Source organism: Carcharodon carcharias, chromosome 8 (genome assembly GCF_017639515.1).
Source record: "Carcharodon carcharias isolate sCarCar2 chromosome 8, sCarCar2.pri, whole genome shotgun sequence".
NCBI lineage: Eukaryota > Metazoa > Chordata > Chondrichthyes > Lamniformes > Lamnidae > Carcharodon > Carcharodon carcharias.
In genome coordinates this window covers 77,275,804-77,294,903 of record NC_054474.1, presented here as the reverse complement: position 1 = coordinate 77,294,903, position 19,100 = coordinate 77,275,804, and the positions used below count along the sequence as shown (strand labels likewise).

General features: G+C 41.2%; 1 protein-coding gene across 5 annotated transcripts in view; it reads right to left on the bottom strand.

Moving 5' to 3' along the window:
- Positions 1-307: 307 nt before the first annotated feature.
- ttc1 (tetratricopeptide repeat domain 1) overlaps positions 308-19,100 on the bottom strand; it is a 65,314-nt gene continuing 46,521 nt past the window's right edge. For 4 of the 5 annotated variants that reach the window (XM_041193173.1, XM_041193171.1, XM_041193170.1 and 1 more), the window contains exons 7-8: positions 12,443-12,497; positions 308-973 (exon numbers count right to left, since the gene is read on the bottom strand). In XM_041193173.1, the coding sequence (XP_041049107.1) occupies positions 837-973; positions 12,443-12,497 (192 nt within the window). In that variant the 3' untranslated portion in view covers positions 308-836. Of the gene's footprint in view, positions 974-2,403; positions 3,678-12,442; positions 12,498-19,100 lie in introns of those variants that run through there. The other variant, XM_041193174.1, reaches the window with a different exon arrangement.

Below are 19,100 nucleotides of genomic sequence, written 5' to 3'. Positions count from 1 at the left end.
CTACCTGAAAGAGTGGCTGAGATGAATAGCATAGGTGCATTTAAGGGAAAGCTAGATAAACAAATGAGGGAGAAAGCAATAGGAGGATATGTTTGATGGGATTAGTTAATGAAGGGTTGGAGGAATATAAATACCAGTATAGATATGTTTGGCAGAATAGCCCATTTTTGCATTGTATTATGTAAGACACCCTTTTAAAATACATCTGGATGGTTATATTTCATACAGTTCTCACAAGACCAATTGTCCTGTTTGTATCTAGACAAGTTAATTCCAATTGCATATTGAAGCAATAAGTTTCATTAAGTACAATTTTGATATTTTTATTTCCAGAAAGTTTTTTGAATAATGCTGATTCATATTCTGACTTTTATTTTCTTTAATCCACAGAAAATAAGGCAATGGGTATTAATGATATATTTAGCATGATCAACAGTACACAACTAGACATCAAGCATCAGTAGTTTGCAGATTTCAAATGTCCATGGCAAACCAAATATCTCCCCAGTGTTTACATGGCAACTTTCACCTACAGTTAGTGAAACTGATGAAATATTTCAGTTTCCAAATACTTTATCATACTTGGGTTAACACTTATCCAGATGTAATGACAAAATAGAGCGTATGGTTTCACTGCTGCCATTTACCTTCAACAAGCAGCTCAAACCAAGTGTCTCAAAACTTCTGCAGATTCTAATTGTAAACAAGTACCTGCTATAGTATAGCAAAAGTTGGAGCGGATCAGTTTCTTGGGTGACTAGAAAAGCAATACTTTATTATATAACTAAACTTTGCTACAGCACATCCTTGGGCTGAGCTGTTACCAGAAATAACCATTATCTATTATTGTTATTTGGATTCTGCACAAAGTTGATGGAGTATGAGCCAGAGTTTGGATCCTTGTTTAACAGGAAGTTTTCAGTGGACAGGCCAAAGGGTCGCAGAACCATATTGCCAAGATCTTTCAGCTTGCCTACAATAAAAAAGAAAATAGACTGTAGGGTGACATTTCAAGTTAACATCAAAGGATTTGGGCTACAGACAATTTAAAAAACAAGGCCAGTGAGAAGTCCTTTTTTGAAATAGACACAAATCCTTGGCCAAAACATTCCAGTCAATATTCAAAATGTTAAATGGCCCTACTACAAAATCATTTTGCAACAAACTGTCCAGATACACTATTACCTAAAGATGATGCAGCAAAGTTCATAAGCAAGCCAATGAATTTTCTATAAAAGGAACATTACCTGCCAAGATTTAGTACAATCAACTTTCTTTTTCTTCACTTCAACCCACACTCGAGAGGGAAGATGGGCAAGAGAGAGAACTCGGAACATGAAAGATTTTGCAAATAAAACCAGTAAGTTAGATAAAATGGTATTTATCATGAAAATATACCTGCTATTTCAGTACCTTTTGCAACAGAAAGCATTCAGAAGAAATATGCATGGAAGCAAATTATACAGGCGCTGAAGTATTAGGTAGAATCCATCAATACTAACAGATGAGCAAGAGAGACTGCAACAAATAGGAACATGGTAACATTGGATGTCAATATCACAGCTAATAAGGGATAACTGGGAGAGAGTGTGGTTAAGCGGAAGAGACTGGTTAAACAAAAAATGGAGAGAACAATGATTTCTATTTCCCCTTTTCCAACATCCCCCAGCCTCTGTCACTTCCACTAAAGCACCTCTCATCAACCCTCCCAATCTTTCATCTATCCTTTCTTTCTGAGTTGACTTCTTGGTAGTTTATGATCCCAAAGTATAGCGGTTGTCAAGAAATCCTGACTTACCTGATTCCCAAGTGGAGGCCGGGAACTACAAGACCCAGCATGCCTTGGGAATTTCCCCACATATGTGATTGCGAGTGGATGGCGCATGCACAGTCTAGCATTTTAGGGTTCTTTGGGCCAGGGTCAAGTGCCCAGTGCACCCGCATGGGAAAAAACTGGCGTGAAAACTGATCGCGGGACCCAGGAGTGGTGCCATAATAGAAAGGAGTCCTGGGACAGTGGACAGGGAGACATCCCAAAGTCGGAACCCCAGTGAGAGGGGAGGTGGATGTCCGAGAAAGCGAGAAATCCAACACGCCAGGAGTCTCACCCCATCTGCACGTTGCCCTTGAGGTGGCTGTGGTGGGGACGAGACCGTTGTTCACCACCTTGTGGACTGTGCCTTTGCAAAGGTGGTCAGGAGAGAGATGCAGTGGTTCCTGTCGAGGTTCATCCTGAGTAGCTCTGTGACACAGGGCTCTGTGCTCTATGGGCTGTTCCCAGGGACACACACCGAGACAAACATCAACTGCAGCTGGAGGATCATCAACTCGGTGAAAGACGCCCTTTGGTCTGCCTGAAACTTGTTGGTCTTCCAGTGCAAAGAGTTGTCCCTGACTGATTGTTGCAGACTGGCACATTCCAAGGTCCAGGACTACGTGCTGAGGGACGCAATAAAGTTTGGGGCAGCCGCAAAGGCGCAATGGGGAAAGGTCGCTGTCTAAGACCTTTCTGCCATAGTGCACCGAGGGGCTGGGTATTGTAAAGACCCCTCGGGCTATACGGCTCACGATGAATGTATGCATTAAATAATAATTGTATATAATTGTACTGAAGCACCTCAGAGTACAACATGATGTATGTTGATAACTCCAATACCATTGCACTGTCTGGCTGTAATGACCATATTGAAATGATTGTAATATTCATTGATTTTATTGAAGCAGCTCGTGATCCATGTCCAAAAGTTGAATCTTACTGTACTTTTTGTGATGGCGATTTAGAAATGTTTTGTAATGTTCTTCCAGATATTTTATGAATAAAGTATATTTTTCAAAAAAAAACAACTGGGGATGGAGTCACTCTGTGGAGAGGACCACCTGATAGGAACCACTAAGGAGAGAAGCAAAGAAAGATGCTCCAAGCAGTAAAAGTGCTGCAGTTAGCAGGCTCCAAGTAGTGAGGGCTTGGGAGAAGCCCTGGAGATCTGAGAAAGCAGCAAAGGTTTGTGATTCTGTGCTGTATACCGTTGGGCAAAGGTAACCCTTTGGAGAACTATTGTTCTGCTTGGCATAGCTGAAGAGCTCAGTTCTGTTTGTGAGTTGGTGCTGGAGTGCAGACTCAGGAATCCAGTGGATTATCTCGCGAAACAAGATTGAAACCCTGGGGTGAGAGCAGTTGTTGATACAGTCCAAGTTAGAGCGACTTTTTGAGAGAATTCAGATATTAGATCTTTGATCTTTGAGAGTAAGAGATGGAATTTCAATGAGATTGATTGACTCAGTGTTTACTGATGCCTAGGTGGGTTGCTGAGAAATCCGTGGGATCTGACTTGCTGCATTTGCCATTTATTGTGCAGTGTAATGTGTTTAATCACAGTTTGCCTGTTGATTCACATGCACCTCATGTTAATTCTGAACGTTAAGAGTATAAGATACATATTGTAGATTGTTTTACTTTACTGACTTTGTATGGTAAAGTTTATTTAGTTCAGAGACCGTGGAATTTTGTTTTATTTTCTTAGCATGTTCCTTAGATCTCAAACTTTAAACAAAAAGTTACTCGTCCCTAACTGGATCATACCAAATATTTGGGAGCCTGGTCCAGGATCATAACACGGTCACTCCCCAGTACAACAGCAAAGAGACAATTCATCATGTTGGAAATTAACATCAGCCAGCTGAAAGAGAAAACTCCCATATGAGTAACCTATTTTATTTCATTTATTGAATTCAGTTATCTCCAATCACAATTGTAGTAAGGTCCTCTGCTGGCCACATTAAAAGCTGTGGTCTAGCAGCTGCAAATGAATTTCATGGTGCTGATGTTGAAGTGATTTCAAAGTTATTGAAGTCACCTATAAAATTCTACCAACAGCCTGGATTTTGGGGTTCTTATTACAACATAATAAATATAATACAAAATCACAACATAAAATCAACAGCACTTCCAAACCCACGACCTCTATCCCCTAGAAAGACAAGGGCAGCATCTGTAAATTCACATCCAAGTAACACACCATCCTGACTTGAACTATATCACTGTTCCTGGATCAAAATCCTGGAACTCCCTCTCTAACAGCATTCTGGGTGTACTTACACCACATGGACTGCAGAGGTTCAAGGTAGTGGCTCACTACCACCTTGTCAAGGGCAATTAGGGATGGGCAATAAATGCTGGCCCAGCCTGCCATGCCTCCATCTCCTAAATTAATAAATTAAAAAAAGGTCATTGCACTAGTAAATCCAGAAACAGACTTCCTTTTCATGCAAAGTTCATTCTTTACCGGCTTTGTCAAACAAATAAATTATAATACAGATTAATTTTTATTTTAAATTAATGGACACAAAGTATAATGAAAGGTTGATTTAAAACAACTGAATTAGAATTTTATTAGAATAATTCATATGACAATTTTTCTGACTTTTGAGCTTTGAGGCCAAAATCAGCTGACATTATCTTGGTTAACAGATGGAAAATCACATTTGGCTAAGATGCTGGAGCACCGCTAGCATTCATGGAACAATATCCCACCTTGGGTGGAGTTGTTACTTAATGGAGTGCTGAAGATCAAAGAATAGAAGTCATGGAGGAGGAGGAAAGGAAAAAAGCTGATCTTTTATCTTTAGAATTTTTTTTTAAAATATACCCTGCACTGATATAACCAACATTTCTTGTGCCTTCTGCATTAATGTAACCAACATTTCTCCCACCTTTTCACTGCAGGACCCTATCTGAATTGATTTTAGCAAAGGATATGGATCTATGGCACTTAGTTGACAATCTGGTTCAGCAAAGTTAGAAGAATGGTTGATGTGGAGGAAACAGGAAAATCGAGACGAGTCCAAAACTGAAGGCACACACATTGGCAGACAACAATGCAATGAGCTTTACAACCTAGGCAATGCCATTTTTGGCCACTAAGTATTTGAATTATCGAAGTATCATAGAACAGCATGGCAAAGGAAAAGGTCATTTGGCTCATTGGCTTTATCGAAGAGTAATCTAGTTGGTTCCACTCTCCCTCCATATTCTTACAATTTTTTTTCTCCTTCAAGTATTTATCCAATTCTCTTTTGAAAGCTACTATTTAATCTGCATTCACCATGCTGTCAGTCAGTGCATTCCAAATCATAACCACTGGTTACATAAAACAAGTTTTCCTCATGACGTCTCTGCTTCTTTTGTCAATCACCTTAAATCTGTAAAAAAAAAACAGAATTACCTGGAAAAACTCAGCAGGTCTGGCAGCATCGGCGGTGAAGAAAAGAGTTGACGTCTCGAGACCCTTCAACAGAACTAGGTGAATCCAAGGAGAGGGGTGAAATATAAGCTGGTTTAAGGTGTGTGGTTTTTGGGGGGGGTGGGGGGCGTTGGTTGGGGGTAGAGAAGTGGAGGGGGGTGGTGTGGTTGTAGGGACAAGCAAGCAGTGATAGGAGCAGATCATCAAAAGATGTCACAGACAAAAGAACAAAAGAACACAGAGGTGTTAAAGTTGGTGATATTATCTAAATGAATGTGCTAATTAAGAATGGATGGTAGGGCACTCAAGGTATAGCTCTAGTGGGGGTTGGGGGAGCATAAAAGATTTAAAAATAATGGAAATAGGTGGGAAAAGAAAAATCTATATAAATTATTGGAAAAAACAAAAGGAAGGGGGAAGAAACAGAAAGGGGGTGGGGATGGAGGAGGGAGTTCAAAGTTGTTGAATTCAATATTCAGTCCGGAAGGCTGTAAAGTGCCTAGTCAGAAGATGAGATGCTGTTCCTCCAGTTTGCGTTGGGCTTCACTGGAACAATGCAGCAAGCCAAGGTCAGACATGTGGGCAAGAGAGCAGGGTGGAGTGTTAAAATGGCAAGCGACAGGGAGGTTTGGGTCATTCTTGCGGACAGACCGCAGGTGTTCTGCAAAGCGGTCGCCCAGTTTACGTTTGGTCTCTCCAATGTAGAGGAGACCGCATTGGGAGCAACGAGTACAGTAGACTAAGTTGGGGGAAATGCAAGTGAAATGCTGCTTCACTTGAAAGGAGTGTTTGGGCCCTTAAATCTGTGCCCATCGACCCTCCAGCCATTGGAAACAGTTTATTTACTCCATCTGATTGCTTCATAATTTTAAAGCTTCTGTTAAATCTCAAATTAGCCTACTTTACTCTGAGGAGAACAACTCCAACTTTTCCCGGCTATCCACGCAATTGTATTCCATCAACCACGGAACCATTCCAGTAAACCTCTTCCATACCTTCTCTAAAACCTTTACACTCATCCTGAAATGTGGTGCCCAGAATTAGACACAATAGTCCAGCTGGGGCTGAACTAGTGTTTTATATAGATTTAACATTACTTCCTGGCTTTTGTACTCTATACCTCTATTTATAAAGCCCAGAATCCCATATACTTCACTAACTGTTTTAACCTGTCCTGTGACCTTCAAAGATTCCTGCACAAAATCCACTTACCCAGTTCCCTCACTTCTTGCAGCCCCTTTAAAGCTGTATCATTGGAATTGTATGGTTTCTTTGGCCTTTATTTCAAAGGGAATGGAGTTTAAAAATAGGGAAGCCAAAACTATGCAAGGCACCAGTTGGTTACACCTAGAATACAGTGAACAGTTTTGGACCCCTTATCTAAGGTGAGATATACTGGCATTGCAGGCAATCCAGAGAAGGTTCACTAGGTTGATCCTGGGTATGGAGGGATTTTCTTATGGAGGAGAGGTTGAGTAGGTTGGGCCTGTACTCATTGGAGTTTAGAAGAATGAGAGGCGACCTTATTGAAACATATAAGATTCTTAGGGGGCCTGACAGGGTAGATGTTGAGAGGTTGTTTCACCTTGTGGGAGAGTCTAGGACCAGAGGGCATAATCTCAGACTGAGGGGTCACCCATTTAAGACAAAAGAAGGGAAATTTCTTCTGAGGGTAGTGAATCTGTGGCATTCTTTACCACGGAGGGCTGTAGAGGTTGGGTTGTTAAATATATTCAAGGCTGAGATAGACTGATCTTAAATCTGTAAGGGAAACAAGGGTTATGGGGAAAAGGTAGGAAAGTGGAATGATTATCAGATCAGCCATCATCTCATTGAATGGCAGAGCAGACCCTATGACCTGAATATCCTACTTCTGCTCCTACGTCTTATGGTCCTGTCAATTTTCCTATCAAAAATGCATCATCTCACAATTTTCTACATTGAATTTAATCATATATGTTCCGCATTTCACTAACCTGTCCATGCTCTCTTGAAATCTATTACTATCTTCCTCACTGTTTACCCCACACACAAATTGTGTGTCATCTGCAAAATTCTAAACTGTGCCCTGTACCTTGAAGTCCAAGTCATTAATATGTATCAAAAGCAGCAATGGTCCTAGTAATGAACCTTGGGGAACTCTGCTGTATACCTCCCTCCAGCCTGAAAAAAAAACATTTGCCACAACCCTGCTTCCTATCAATAAACCAACTGTGTACCCATGCTGCCATTGTACCTTTTATCATGAGCTTCAATTTTATTGATAAGCCTAATATACGGTACTTCATCAAATACTTTTTAAAAGTTCATATAAATATCAACTGCTATGCCTTCATCCATCCACAAAAAAGTAAATCAAGTTTGTCAAACATGATTTGCCCTAACCAAACCTGTGCAGGCTCTCCTTTATTAATCCATGCTTACCCAAGTGGCTGTTAATTATCCATGAGGATATTCATTCTAAAAGCTTCCTACACCTGGCATTAAAGTCATTGTCATTGCCAGGTGAACAAGGGTGCAACATTTGCAATCCTCCGCTCCTTTGTCATCACCTTGTATTCAAGAAGGAATGGAGGATTGTGGTCAGCACCTCTGCCTTCCCTTTCCTCAGTGATCTAGGATGCATCCCACTTGGATAAGGTGACTTATCTTGACTTGCTCTGCTTTTATCGTAACCAAAAACCCGACAACCTCTCTCATATACCATAGCTTTGGCAAAATCCTCTTTCTTAGTAAACACTGAGGGAAAGTACTCATTTAGTACCTCAGCTATGTCTCATGCCTTCACCAACAGGTCTCCATTTTGGTTGCTAATCAGTACCACCACTCCTCTGACAACCCTTTCACTGTGAATAGGCCTAAATGCAGCTTCAGTTAGCTGCCAATCCACTTCCATTTTGTCTCTTTGCCTGTCTATTTCCTTGTTCAATTATCCTAGGTACTTCCTATATTTAGCCTGATTCTCCCCTGTATTAAACAATCTGACATCTGCCATACACCCCCCCACCCCCCCCACCCCTTCATTATATCCACTAACTCCTTCCTCATCTAGGGGGCTCTGGCTTCAGCTGCTCTCCCTTTCTGCATTGTGGAAATGTACCTCAACCGGACCCAAACCATCTCATTGCATCAATATATTTCCTCCTGCCAGCTTTTGAATCCAATTTATCCAGGATAGGTCCCTCCTCAATTCACTGAAATTATCCCTCCTTCAGTTAAGTACTTTTATCTTAGATTGCTCCTTGTCCTTCTCCATAACTAATTTAAACTTTGTGATACTATGATTACTATTCCAGAAATGCTCCCCCATTGTGATATTCTCCACTTGACCCATTTCTCAAGGACTAGATCCAGCAATATTTCCTCCATCACTGGGTTAAAAACATCAAGAAAAGTCTGCTAAAAACACTTCAGAATTCCTTTCCTTATTCATCCTTAACACAATCACTGCTCCATTCAATATTGAGGCAGTTGAAGCATCCCATTATCACAACTCTGTAGTTCTTGTGCCTCCAAGTAATTTCCATGCAAATCTGCTCCTCTTTCTCCTTCCCACTATTATGTGGCCTCTAAAATATAGCAAGTTGCATAATAACTTCTTCATTGTTTCTCAACTCCAACGAATTAGATTCTGTTCTTGACCCCTTCAAGGACATTCTCTCTTTCTAACACTGCTGGATGGTAAAAGGAGAATGTACTGATATCCCTCATATTGGCTAGTACAATTTTTAAAAAACTATGAAATTACAAAATAAACATTCACATTTGGTGAAACTATGAAATTATAATCTCACATAATGAAAGAGGAAAAATTATGGTAAAATTACTGCTTAAAAAAACTAATTTTAGTCAACGCTGCAGAAAATCTCCCACAGGCGTTCCCCTAGTAACCAAGCTGCTAAAGAACAGACCTAAACAAAGCAATTAAAACTGTCCCTGTATTCACAGCCATGACAACCAAAGAACCATTTTTTTCTGCTGCTCTAAAAAGAGATCACACCTTCTATATCATAACATGACTATATATATCACCTTGATGTGCAACAAGTCTGTATCAGTATAATTACATTTAGCTGAATCAATATAAACTTGAATACTCTATACACAGAAAGAGAACATATTCTATTAAGGACAGTAATGTATTTCTGGAAAATAACATTGCCACTTAGCAAGAGAAGACTAACTACTTCCCCCGTTAACTGAATTAACAGCTTTTTTTTTTTAAACAGCAAGCCAATATATTTATGGGCGGATCCAAAGGCAAAACATATCACTTTATCAAAACACTTTATTTGTTGGTCCATCCATTGGTTTAAGTATTATATTGACTAAGTCACTGCATCCTTCATAAAATTTTGGAATAAATTTCTAATTCATTTGTCCTTTACCCCCCCTCACTCTTATTTCCAGGGGTTTGTCAAATGAGAAAACTCAAAGTTTCTGCCATTACTGCAAGTGGCTGCCAGGGTAATACAACATTAAATCAAACAAATAATCTTCTGACTATGCCAATTCAGACAGGAAAGTACTGCTTTGTTAATAATCCAGTGATTCTCAATCTACCTACAGCTTTGGCTGCAGACATTTCATACATGTCATGACCTAGCAAGTTAAGTGTATCGGTGCTACCAAACTATCAACTCCCAAAACATATACATTTTCCAGCTGTTCCTCCCTCCACAGATGCTGCCTGGTCTAGGTGAGTATTTCTAGCATTTATTGTTTATAGTTCAGATTTCCAATATCTGCAGTATTTTTCCTTTGCACATTTTCTAGCAATGATCATTACACGTTGATTAGAATTAGGGTTTTAGCTTCTCCAGCTCAGGATACTGATGTCAAATGTAGCGTCTCAAGGCTGTCTTAGCTGTAATTTGCTCACTCAGCCTCAACCAAGAATCAAACCCAAGATCTTCCTTCTTTGTGTTGCTCATTACCACTGTCAGTACATTTATCAGAGAGCCAGATAATTTTTTTTTAAAAATTCATTGTTGGAAGTGGTCATCACTGGCTAGGTCAGCATTTATTGCCCATCCTAATCACCCTTGTTCAGAAGGCATTTTTTTTTTTTAGAAGTGTCAATCACATTGCTGTGGGTCTGGAGTCACATGTAGGCCAGACCAGGTAAGGATTTCCCTCCCCGAAGGACAGTAGTGAACCAGATGGTTTTTTAAAAACAACAATCAACAATGATTTCATGGTTATCATTAGACTTTTAATACCAGATTTTTATTGAATTCAAATTGCACCACCTGCCGTGGTGAGATTCGAACCTGGGACCCCAGAGTATTACCTCGAAAGACATGCGAAATAAGAAGACAGAGTACAGAAACCTAGTGCAGAATACGATATGGGCAGCAGTTTCCTATGAGCTCGCATTGGGAGAGTAACCAGGAAAACCTGGATCAGTTGAATCCTGAACTAAGAAAATCATGAAGGCTCAACAGCAGATAGGCTGGGGCAAGGACAAAGATAAGTTATAGTTTGGAGGTCTTTGTGATAATAAGTTTCTAATTTGTTCCTCAGACAGTGACCAAGGAAGGGATTGAAATTGGTGGTGCAGGAATGGAGTTTGTTCTGGGACCTAACAATGGCTTTGGTCTTCCCAATGTTTAATTGGAGGAGATTGTGACTCATCAAGGACTGAATGTTAGATAACAAGCCTGACACCCCAGAAACAGTGAAGAAGTTGAAAAGTGACAAAGTAGAGCTGGGGGTCATTAATGTACATATGGAACTCAACATCATGTCTTTGGATGATGCTGCTGAGGGGCAGTATATGCATGTGAAATAGAAGGGGACTGAAGACAGATCCTTGGGTGATTCCACAAGCAACAGTGTGGGCAAGGAAGAGAAATCACTGTAGAAGATATGAAACTAAGTAAAACCAAGCAAGGACAGTCCCACTCAACTGGATGAGGAAAGAGATGCATTGGTTGAGGATGCTGACAAGTCCAAAATGCTGTCAATCTCAAACTAGGCAAGTTCTTTTATCAGGTCAAGATTAAAAAATAATTTCCTCTTGTAAGTACAATTTTGTAGCACTAGATTAATAGTATCGTGGGTGCGCTCTGCAATGCGTACTTATGCTTAGTCTACATGGTCAATAAATGTTAAGTGAAGTATTCCATTTCCCACCATTCACCCCATGACTTGATAAACACATACAGTACTGTGGTGATCCATGGGGTGATGGTCCCTTTAAGAACTAGGTTTTTCTGAGGGAAGAGTTTGTGTAAAAAGCACCTTGCTTCTAGTAAATGATCTTATGACCAAGCTGTCTGGGAGATAAGCAAGAGAAAAGGGATCAACAAGAAGTTAATTATAGGGATGAGTAGATTGTGTGAATAGTTCTGTAGTTCTGTTTCAGGTTTTTTTTGAGTTTAGAACAATCTGGCTTCAGTGTGAGGAACATGTCTTTCCAGCAGAATTGAGGTGAAATTCTGTGTGTTGGCTAAAAAAGTTGAAAACAGTTTAAATGAAGGACTCCTATCAGTGAGTTGAAACTCTAGGTGTAGTCAAGCTGAGGAGAGCGAGAGAGAGACAGAGAGAGGGAGAGTGTGGTCTAGAGTACAAGAGTTCAGAGTTAAAGAACATTAGAACCGGTAGAGTTCTGACCAGAGGTCACTATGCTTAGGTCACTATGCTTAAGACACCAGCGACGCCTGTGTTGAAACGGCAGTATAGAACTGTGGGACAGGTGGAGGAGATTTGAAGGAACAGCCTTGCCGGAAGAAGGCGGAAGGCTCAAGAAATCTTAGCCCTTAAACAAATCTTTGCACCAATACCCAGACCAAGTGGTTAATCTTCCAATTTCGGCAAAGTCTCTGACTTCAGATTTCAGGGTGTAAGTCAAAGGATGTAGAAGGAGATTTCAGTTAAGTAGTTTGGTTTGGTAAATAAGTAACTGTGTTCAATGTAATTTTAGTATTTTTAATGTAACTGACTATTTTAGAGTGCAGTTAGTAGTATTCAAGTGCTTTGGTTTTTATGTAGAAGAATTCTTTAATTTTAAACCATGAAACTTGTGGCTTCATTCTTTTGGTTAATGCCTGGATTTTCAGATTTCCAAACAAAAAAATAAAATTGTTACTGGTCTCTACTGAGATCGTACCAATATAAAGTAAAAGAATGTTATGCATAACATTGGCTCTTACTGAAGATGTACTTTAGGAGTAATATGCCATTGTAAAAGTATTTACCTAGCATTTCTTCCTTCATTTTCTCATTTCTTTCTTCAATCTGATTTGGTAATCGCTATGAAGGAAAAGAACAAAACAACAGCAAGAATTAGCAAATGACAACATGAATGTTCTGGCTTTCCTAGCTTATCATTCAAACATAAACGCATATTTACTACCATCATGTGGGGGTAACATGAAGGAACAAAGTTTCAAACATACCTAATCTGTAGATTATGGAGACAGAAAATAATGGATTAAACTCTCTTTATTTGTTTAAATTAAGAGCTGGAGTCATAGCAAAAAAATGATTTAGTACACAAAGAATATGGACTTTGCACCACAGTTCAGTTTTACAATCTCTGCTTAGCTTGCTCCCTGCAGTTGGTTCCATTTCAAAAATTCTATTTTTGGATAAAAATCTGATTTCAAGTAGTCTATTTTTTATGCCCCAGTTCCAAACTAGATCAGTCTGTAAAAAAGCCTTTTTTTCTCCAATCCTTTTAATTACTTAAAAAGAGCTGCAAAAGACCGGAACAAAATGCTTCACTGATGGCTCTAAACTCCATTTATGTTTGAAGTGCCATCACTATTTATCTTGTTCAGTGCCACTTCATAATTAAAATTCAACTGATTTTGCTATTTGGAGATTAAGTTTGGAATAGTGGCATTACAGCTCCTACAATTGCAATGTTACCTCTAAAAAACTAAGTATTTCTCCCCAACACAGAAGCTATGATCAGTATTTTGAGATTCATGCTACACCACCATGATAAATGCCACCATTTTGCATGCAAGACAATACACATTAGTCCAACCTCATCAATATCATCCAATTTTTAAATAGTTGACAAGGTTTTTGTAATGGTGCAAAAAAGCAAAATGCTGGAAATCTGAAATAAAATAGAAACACTCGGTAGGTCAGACAGCATTCCTATTTCCAACTCTAGGGATTGATATCCATTGGTATCTACTACAAGACCACAACTATCCTGATTATATATACTTCCTCCCTCCCAACCCGCTTCCTGTAAGTACTCCATTACTATCTTTGCACAGACAATGCCACCTTCCCCGCTGGAGCTTCTGAAACATCCTCCTTTTCCTTCAGCCAAGAAATCCTTTCCACTATACTAAACGGTACCAGTGCTTCGAAGAATACAGGAGATTGTGGGCTGGTGCTTCTGATGGTACTATCCTATTGGGAGACAGCCAATGTGGTGATCTGCACCTCTGGTATCACCTGCCTATTCTCCAGATTTTCTGTACTTTCATTGTGCTCTATTTTGCCATGAACATTTAAAGATCCTTTAGGGCTCAAATACACCTTTTGTTTCTTTATTGCATCATTTTGTCACATCATTATCACTTGTGTTATTTAATCATTTCCTGCCCTCCATCTAATCACAGCCCATTGTCTTTTTTGTCTTCCTTGCCTCCTATTCACTGGTTCAGGTTGTTCTTCTGAACTGCTCATCTGTGACATTTTCCCACTTCTGCTAAAAGGTCATTCACCTGAAATATTAGCCCCAATTCCTTACTCCACAGATGCAGCCTGAGCTGCTGAGTACTTCCAACATTTTCTGTTTGTATTCAATACTGATGTAATAAGAGCAAGATTCATCATCACAAAAATCCATCCAGACAGTTTCTCATCTCAACCAAGTCAACTTGTGTAAAGTTTAGAGTGAAAGTGAGGTTCTGCCACATGGGGAGGAATGATGCTTCACCAATGTGTGCTTAAACACATACTACGATTTTAATGAGAGACGGATGAAGCGAGATTACACAAACACGACGAAGGACCACAGGAGAGGAAAGGAAGGTTAGAGATGGGATGTTAGCTGCAGTTGATGAGCTTTCAAAGCTTGGTTTCGGGGCGGGGGGGAGGGGGGAGGACGCGAGGGAGAGCAAGCGAGGGCGGGCAAGGGCACGCGCGCGCGGGGGGGCGGCGAGGGGGGCACGCACGGGGGGGCGGCGAGGGGGGCACGCACGGGGGGGGCGGCGAGGGGGGCACGCACGGGGGGGGCGGCGAGGGGGGCACGCACGGGGGGGGGCGGCGAGGGGGGCACGCACGGGGGGGCGGCGAGGGGGGCACGCACGGGGGGGGCGGCGAGGGGGGCACGCACGGGGGGGCGGCGAGGGGGGCACGCACGGGGGGGGCGGCGAGGGGGGCACGCACGGGGGGGGGGCGGCGAGGGGGGCACGCACGGGGGGGGCGGCGAGGGGGGCATGCACGGGGGGCACGCACGGGGGGGCGGCGAGGGGCACGCACGGGGGGGCGGCGAGGGGGGCACGCACGGGGGGGCAGCGAGGGGGGCGCGCAGGGGGGGGGCGGCGAGGGTCATGCGCACGGGGTGGCGAGGGGGCCGCTCGGGGGCGAGGAGGCCTGAGACATTTCTTTATGGGTATTCACTTGCAAAATTACAACATCACGTTTATAAATTATCTGATGTAACACTGCAAGTGTAATTGACAGATATGATCAATATGTTTTACACCACCTAGGCTGCAGGCTAGCCTATGGTTAAGTGTTCTTATGCACTATACATAATAAAACATTAATGTTGTTTTTGTGGGAACAGTTGAAACATTTCTCTTGTAACCTTACTTCTAGTCATCTGCTCCCATCAACAACCAATGTATGAATGCTGCATCAAGTACTCTCCTTCATATCCACAGATGGACAGGATAAGACCCCATAATCCCACTTGAGGTTAAAAGTAGGTTTGTTCCTAAATCTGACATTTATAAATAATATCAAATAAATCCTATTCCACCCCCCCCCCCAAAAAAAAAGTTACTGAGCAATGCAAGTCTGTAGTATTTTTCCATGGTTCTATTTTGCATTAGTGACGTTACTGGCCAAGGCAAAAAAACTACCCCATAAAATTGTTCACCCGTACTTGTGAAATAGCGGCATGAGATGTAACTGGTATTGGTGTATTTCCTAAACGAAATGTAGGAAAAATACAAAAAATCATGAAATGAACTGCTTTACGCAAATATTTTCACAAATTCAGAGTAAACAATCTTTCCCATAAGTAGACCCTGCATCATTTACAATATGACATGCCCAATTTCTAGGCAAGTGAGAAGAGCAACAGATCACAGAGAATCTTTACCTTATACACAAACTGTTGAAATGAATCAAGTGCTACAGCTTGATTTGCCTTTATTCAACAAGCATACTGTATATATACCATCAGACTGATACAGAGAAGAGGTAGAAGTAGCCAGCATGAATTTCAAAATGCACCACTGTGCTTGATAAACCTCGTTACGATTATAAGGAGGTGACTAGATGTAGATGATGTGGAAATGCAGTGCATGTGGACTTTAGGAAAGCCTTTGATATGGGACATCACTAGGGGAGGATAACAAACTGGATTGAAAATTGGTTAGAAGAAAGTAAGTTAGGAATTAACCTTTCCAGAATGGGTAGAAGACTGTGCTGATATTTCACTTGTGTTCATTATAATTGCTTGGTAGCACAGAACTTGAGTGCTGCTGAAAAAAAGAGACATGCTGCCAAGCTTCTCATCTTGCACTCATCAGGACAGATTTACAAGAATACCAAATCTCAAAGGGAACAACAATTTATAATGCATGAAGAGGAGGAGCAGATTGGTTGACGAGTGGACTCTGACTGGTCGAAGCACTGCCGTGGAGAATGCACCATGGACAGTTAACGGCCAAGCTTTTGTTTAAATTCAAATCAGGCAGATCAACTCTGGTCAAGGCATTGCCATGGGGAATGAACAAGGGAATGGTTGTCACCTAAGCTTTTGTTTCCTGGCAAAAGGCACAATGCATGGATATATTCTGTGACAGCCTTAAGCCCATGCATGAATTTGCGCAAAATACAGTGGGAAATGATCTGACCAGGGTAGCCATTATCCTGCAGGATACCGGTGATGCAAATGGCCCGGGCCGCATTTACGAGGTTGCCAATAAGGTCAATCTTGTAGTGCATGGAACTGTAGGAATCCTAATGCGTACATTGACCAGTGAAGGTGGGTTTGCAGTAGACAGCGGTGGAGAACCCATTGGCAGATTTCTCAACTAGCATGTTCTCATTTGACTGCGCCATTTCAAAGATTAATTTGAGCACAGGATGGAGCCCATTAAGGTGTATAAGGAAATTCTTATATGCTGCTGCAGATGCAAATATAGCAAACATGTCATCTATGCATTGCAAATAAGCAAGGGGTATGGGGTTAGGCATCATTCCATTGGAGATGTGTTCCTCATGGAACCCGACAAAAATGTTGGCGAGATCTGGGCCTAACGGGTATTCCATGGCAACTATTTGGGTATACATTGTGTTGTTAAAACTGAACTCAACTGCGCAAGTTGCTGAGTTAGTAAGTTCAGTGAAAAGAGATTCAGATAATAATGGCATGTCGAGATCGCCATTATATAGTGACATGGTACAAACGTCTTACGGCTTGAGTAGTATATTAGTGAATAGGCTAACAATGTCAAACAAGAACATGGACACGTCATTGCTATCAATATACAAGTCCTCTTTGGTCTTTCCTTCACCGGGTAGGTAGACAACTTATTCAGAACTGGTTGTAATAACTTGCCTAACCATTTGGCCAATTCATGTTTTGTAGAATGTTAGGAAATAGAGATATGTTAAGTAGGTTATATTTATCTTTGTGTTAGGAATAAGTTTAAGTTTGATTTGTATTTCTGTATCTGTGTTAAAGATTAAATGGAGTTTTAGTTTCACTTTAAAAAGGTGCTTGTATTTCTAATGAGGAGTTTTACGACCCCTAAGGAGAAGTTAACCAAACACAGCAGTAGAAAACTGGCTGTTGCCTAGCAACACAGGGCCAGAGGGACAGGTCCCTCCCACAGAGGACACAAAAAAAAGAGAAACAGCAGTTTGTTTTGTAAGTTGTTGGGAGTTCAGTTGGTTTGAAGACAGCTGTAAAGCAGCCTCAAAGGGACAGATAGCAGTCCCAAGCTAAGACAAGCCCCAAAAATCCAGGGAAGTGGAAGAGGGGAAAGTCCAAAAAAGACCTTCTAATCAAAGGAACAACAGAAACATGGGAAAAGGTCCTGTTAAGTGAAGTTAAGAGTGAAGGGCAGGGAGAAAGGTTTCAAGCTTCAGACTTGGAAAGTGACAAAAGCTGCAGAAAGCAGATTTAAAGCGAGAATGGCTTGCAAGAAGCAAAAGGTCCAAAGAAACAAGTGAAGGTCTGTAACTCTTTGCTATGAGCATGTGAAGCTGTGGTGTACTGTGAATGTTGAATTGGGGAGGCTGAGTGCATGGAAGACAGGGAAGCGGAACATCAGGAGAGCTTGAAACCCTGGAGGTGACCTCTTGCAGAAGATGGCTGAGAGGAAGTGTTGGTTTGGGAGAAGATTCCAAGGCGAGGTCTTGGAATGTAGAGATCAGAAACCCTCGTGTGAAGGACGGAGTGTAGTGAGACCAGTTGGCTCACGGTATGATAAGTGTCTGAAGGGAATTGAGGAGAGATCGATAGCATCTGTTTGATGTCGCATCTGTCACTTGGTTTCAGATGTGTGGTGAGTCTGACCACAGGGTGCCAAAGGTTTACATAGACTGTGGACATTAGAGTATAAGATAGTTTTTGTAGCCTGCGTTATCCTTACAAATCTGTATATATCTGCAAAGGTATAGTTGTGGTGAAGGAGTATTGTAATATTTTCTTGTTGAATAAATGTTTTATTCTTTTGTTAAAAGTTCATCAACTGACTCCTGTGCCTCTGTTCAGAAGCTACTCTCCACGTATCTAAACAACAAGTAAAAATTAGGATCTATCAAGCTGGGTTCCACTCTGGGATCAGGCTTGTCCAGGATTATCATACTCTGTTGGGATCATAACCAGAACCAGCCACAGATAAGATAGGACATAAAGGGACATCACTTGTGTGTGTTTTGGGCAGCCCATATAAATGTGGATGCACTGAACCATGAGGACGAATCCAATCATATACAGGCAGCTCATTACTCTCACAAATGTCCAACTTGCTTTCCAGTAGGGCTACGTGGTCATGTTTAGCAATAGTTCCAACGGATATGAATTTGACCCTATCATTAAGAACGGCATGCATTTTTGCGATATAGTCACACTTGTTAAGGATGACTATTCTAGTCCTTTTGTCAGGCTTACAGATAGGTATGTCTCTGTTGGCTTTAAGGTCTCACAATGCTACCAGGCATTCACGCTGCGTGTAAAAATTAGCCAAATAATTGGGTATCCAGCAATATGTGCACGAAATCAAATAGCTGTGCTTTAAAGGAATCAGCATCTTGGGATAGCTTAGAGCAGTTTGAACTCAGCAAATACCTTATACCATTAGATGTGGGATGAAGGTACACCAAGTTTGAAGCCACGGTGCAAGAACAGACTCCTTGCTTTCAGAAAGCAAATGGTCAGAGAGATGTGCCACTGTGATGCCAGGTATGTAGGCCTTATATCCCAACAACTGATGGATTGTATCAAACAGCATGTCCATTTGGCTGTTCACAACAGACAAAGTTCTGACCATATTCAACCAGTCTATGCTTGCAAAACTCAGAACATAGCATCCAACATTAGATCTGATTCTGTGATTGGACAACAGTTACTAACTAAACAACCCTGATTGTGCAAAGAATTACACCAACAACCAATTTAAGATTATCAGGCTCACACTG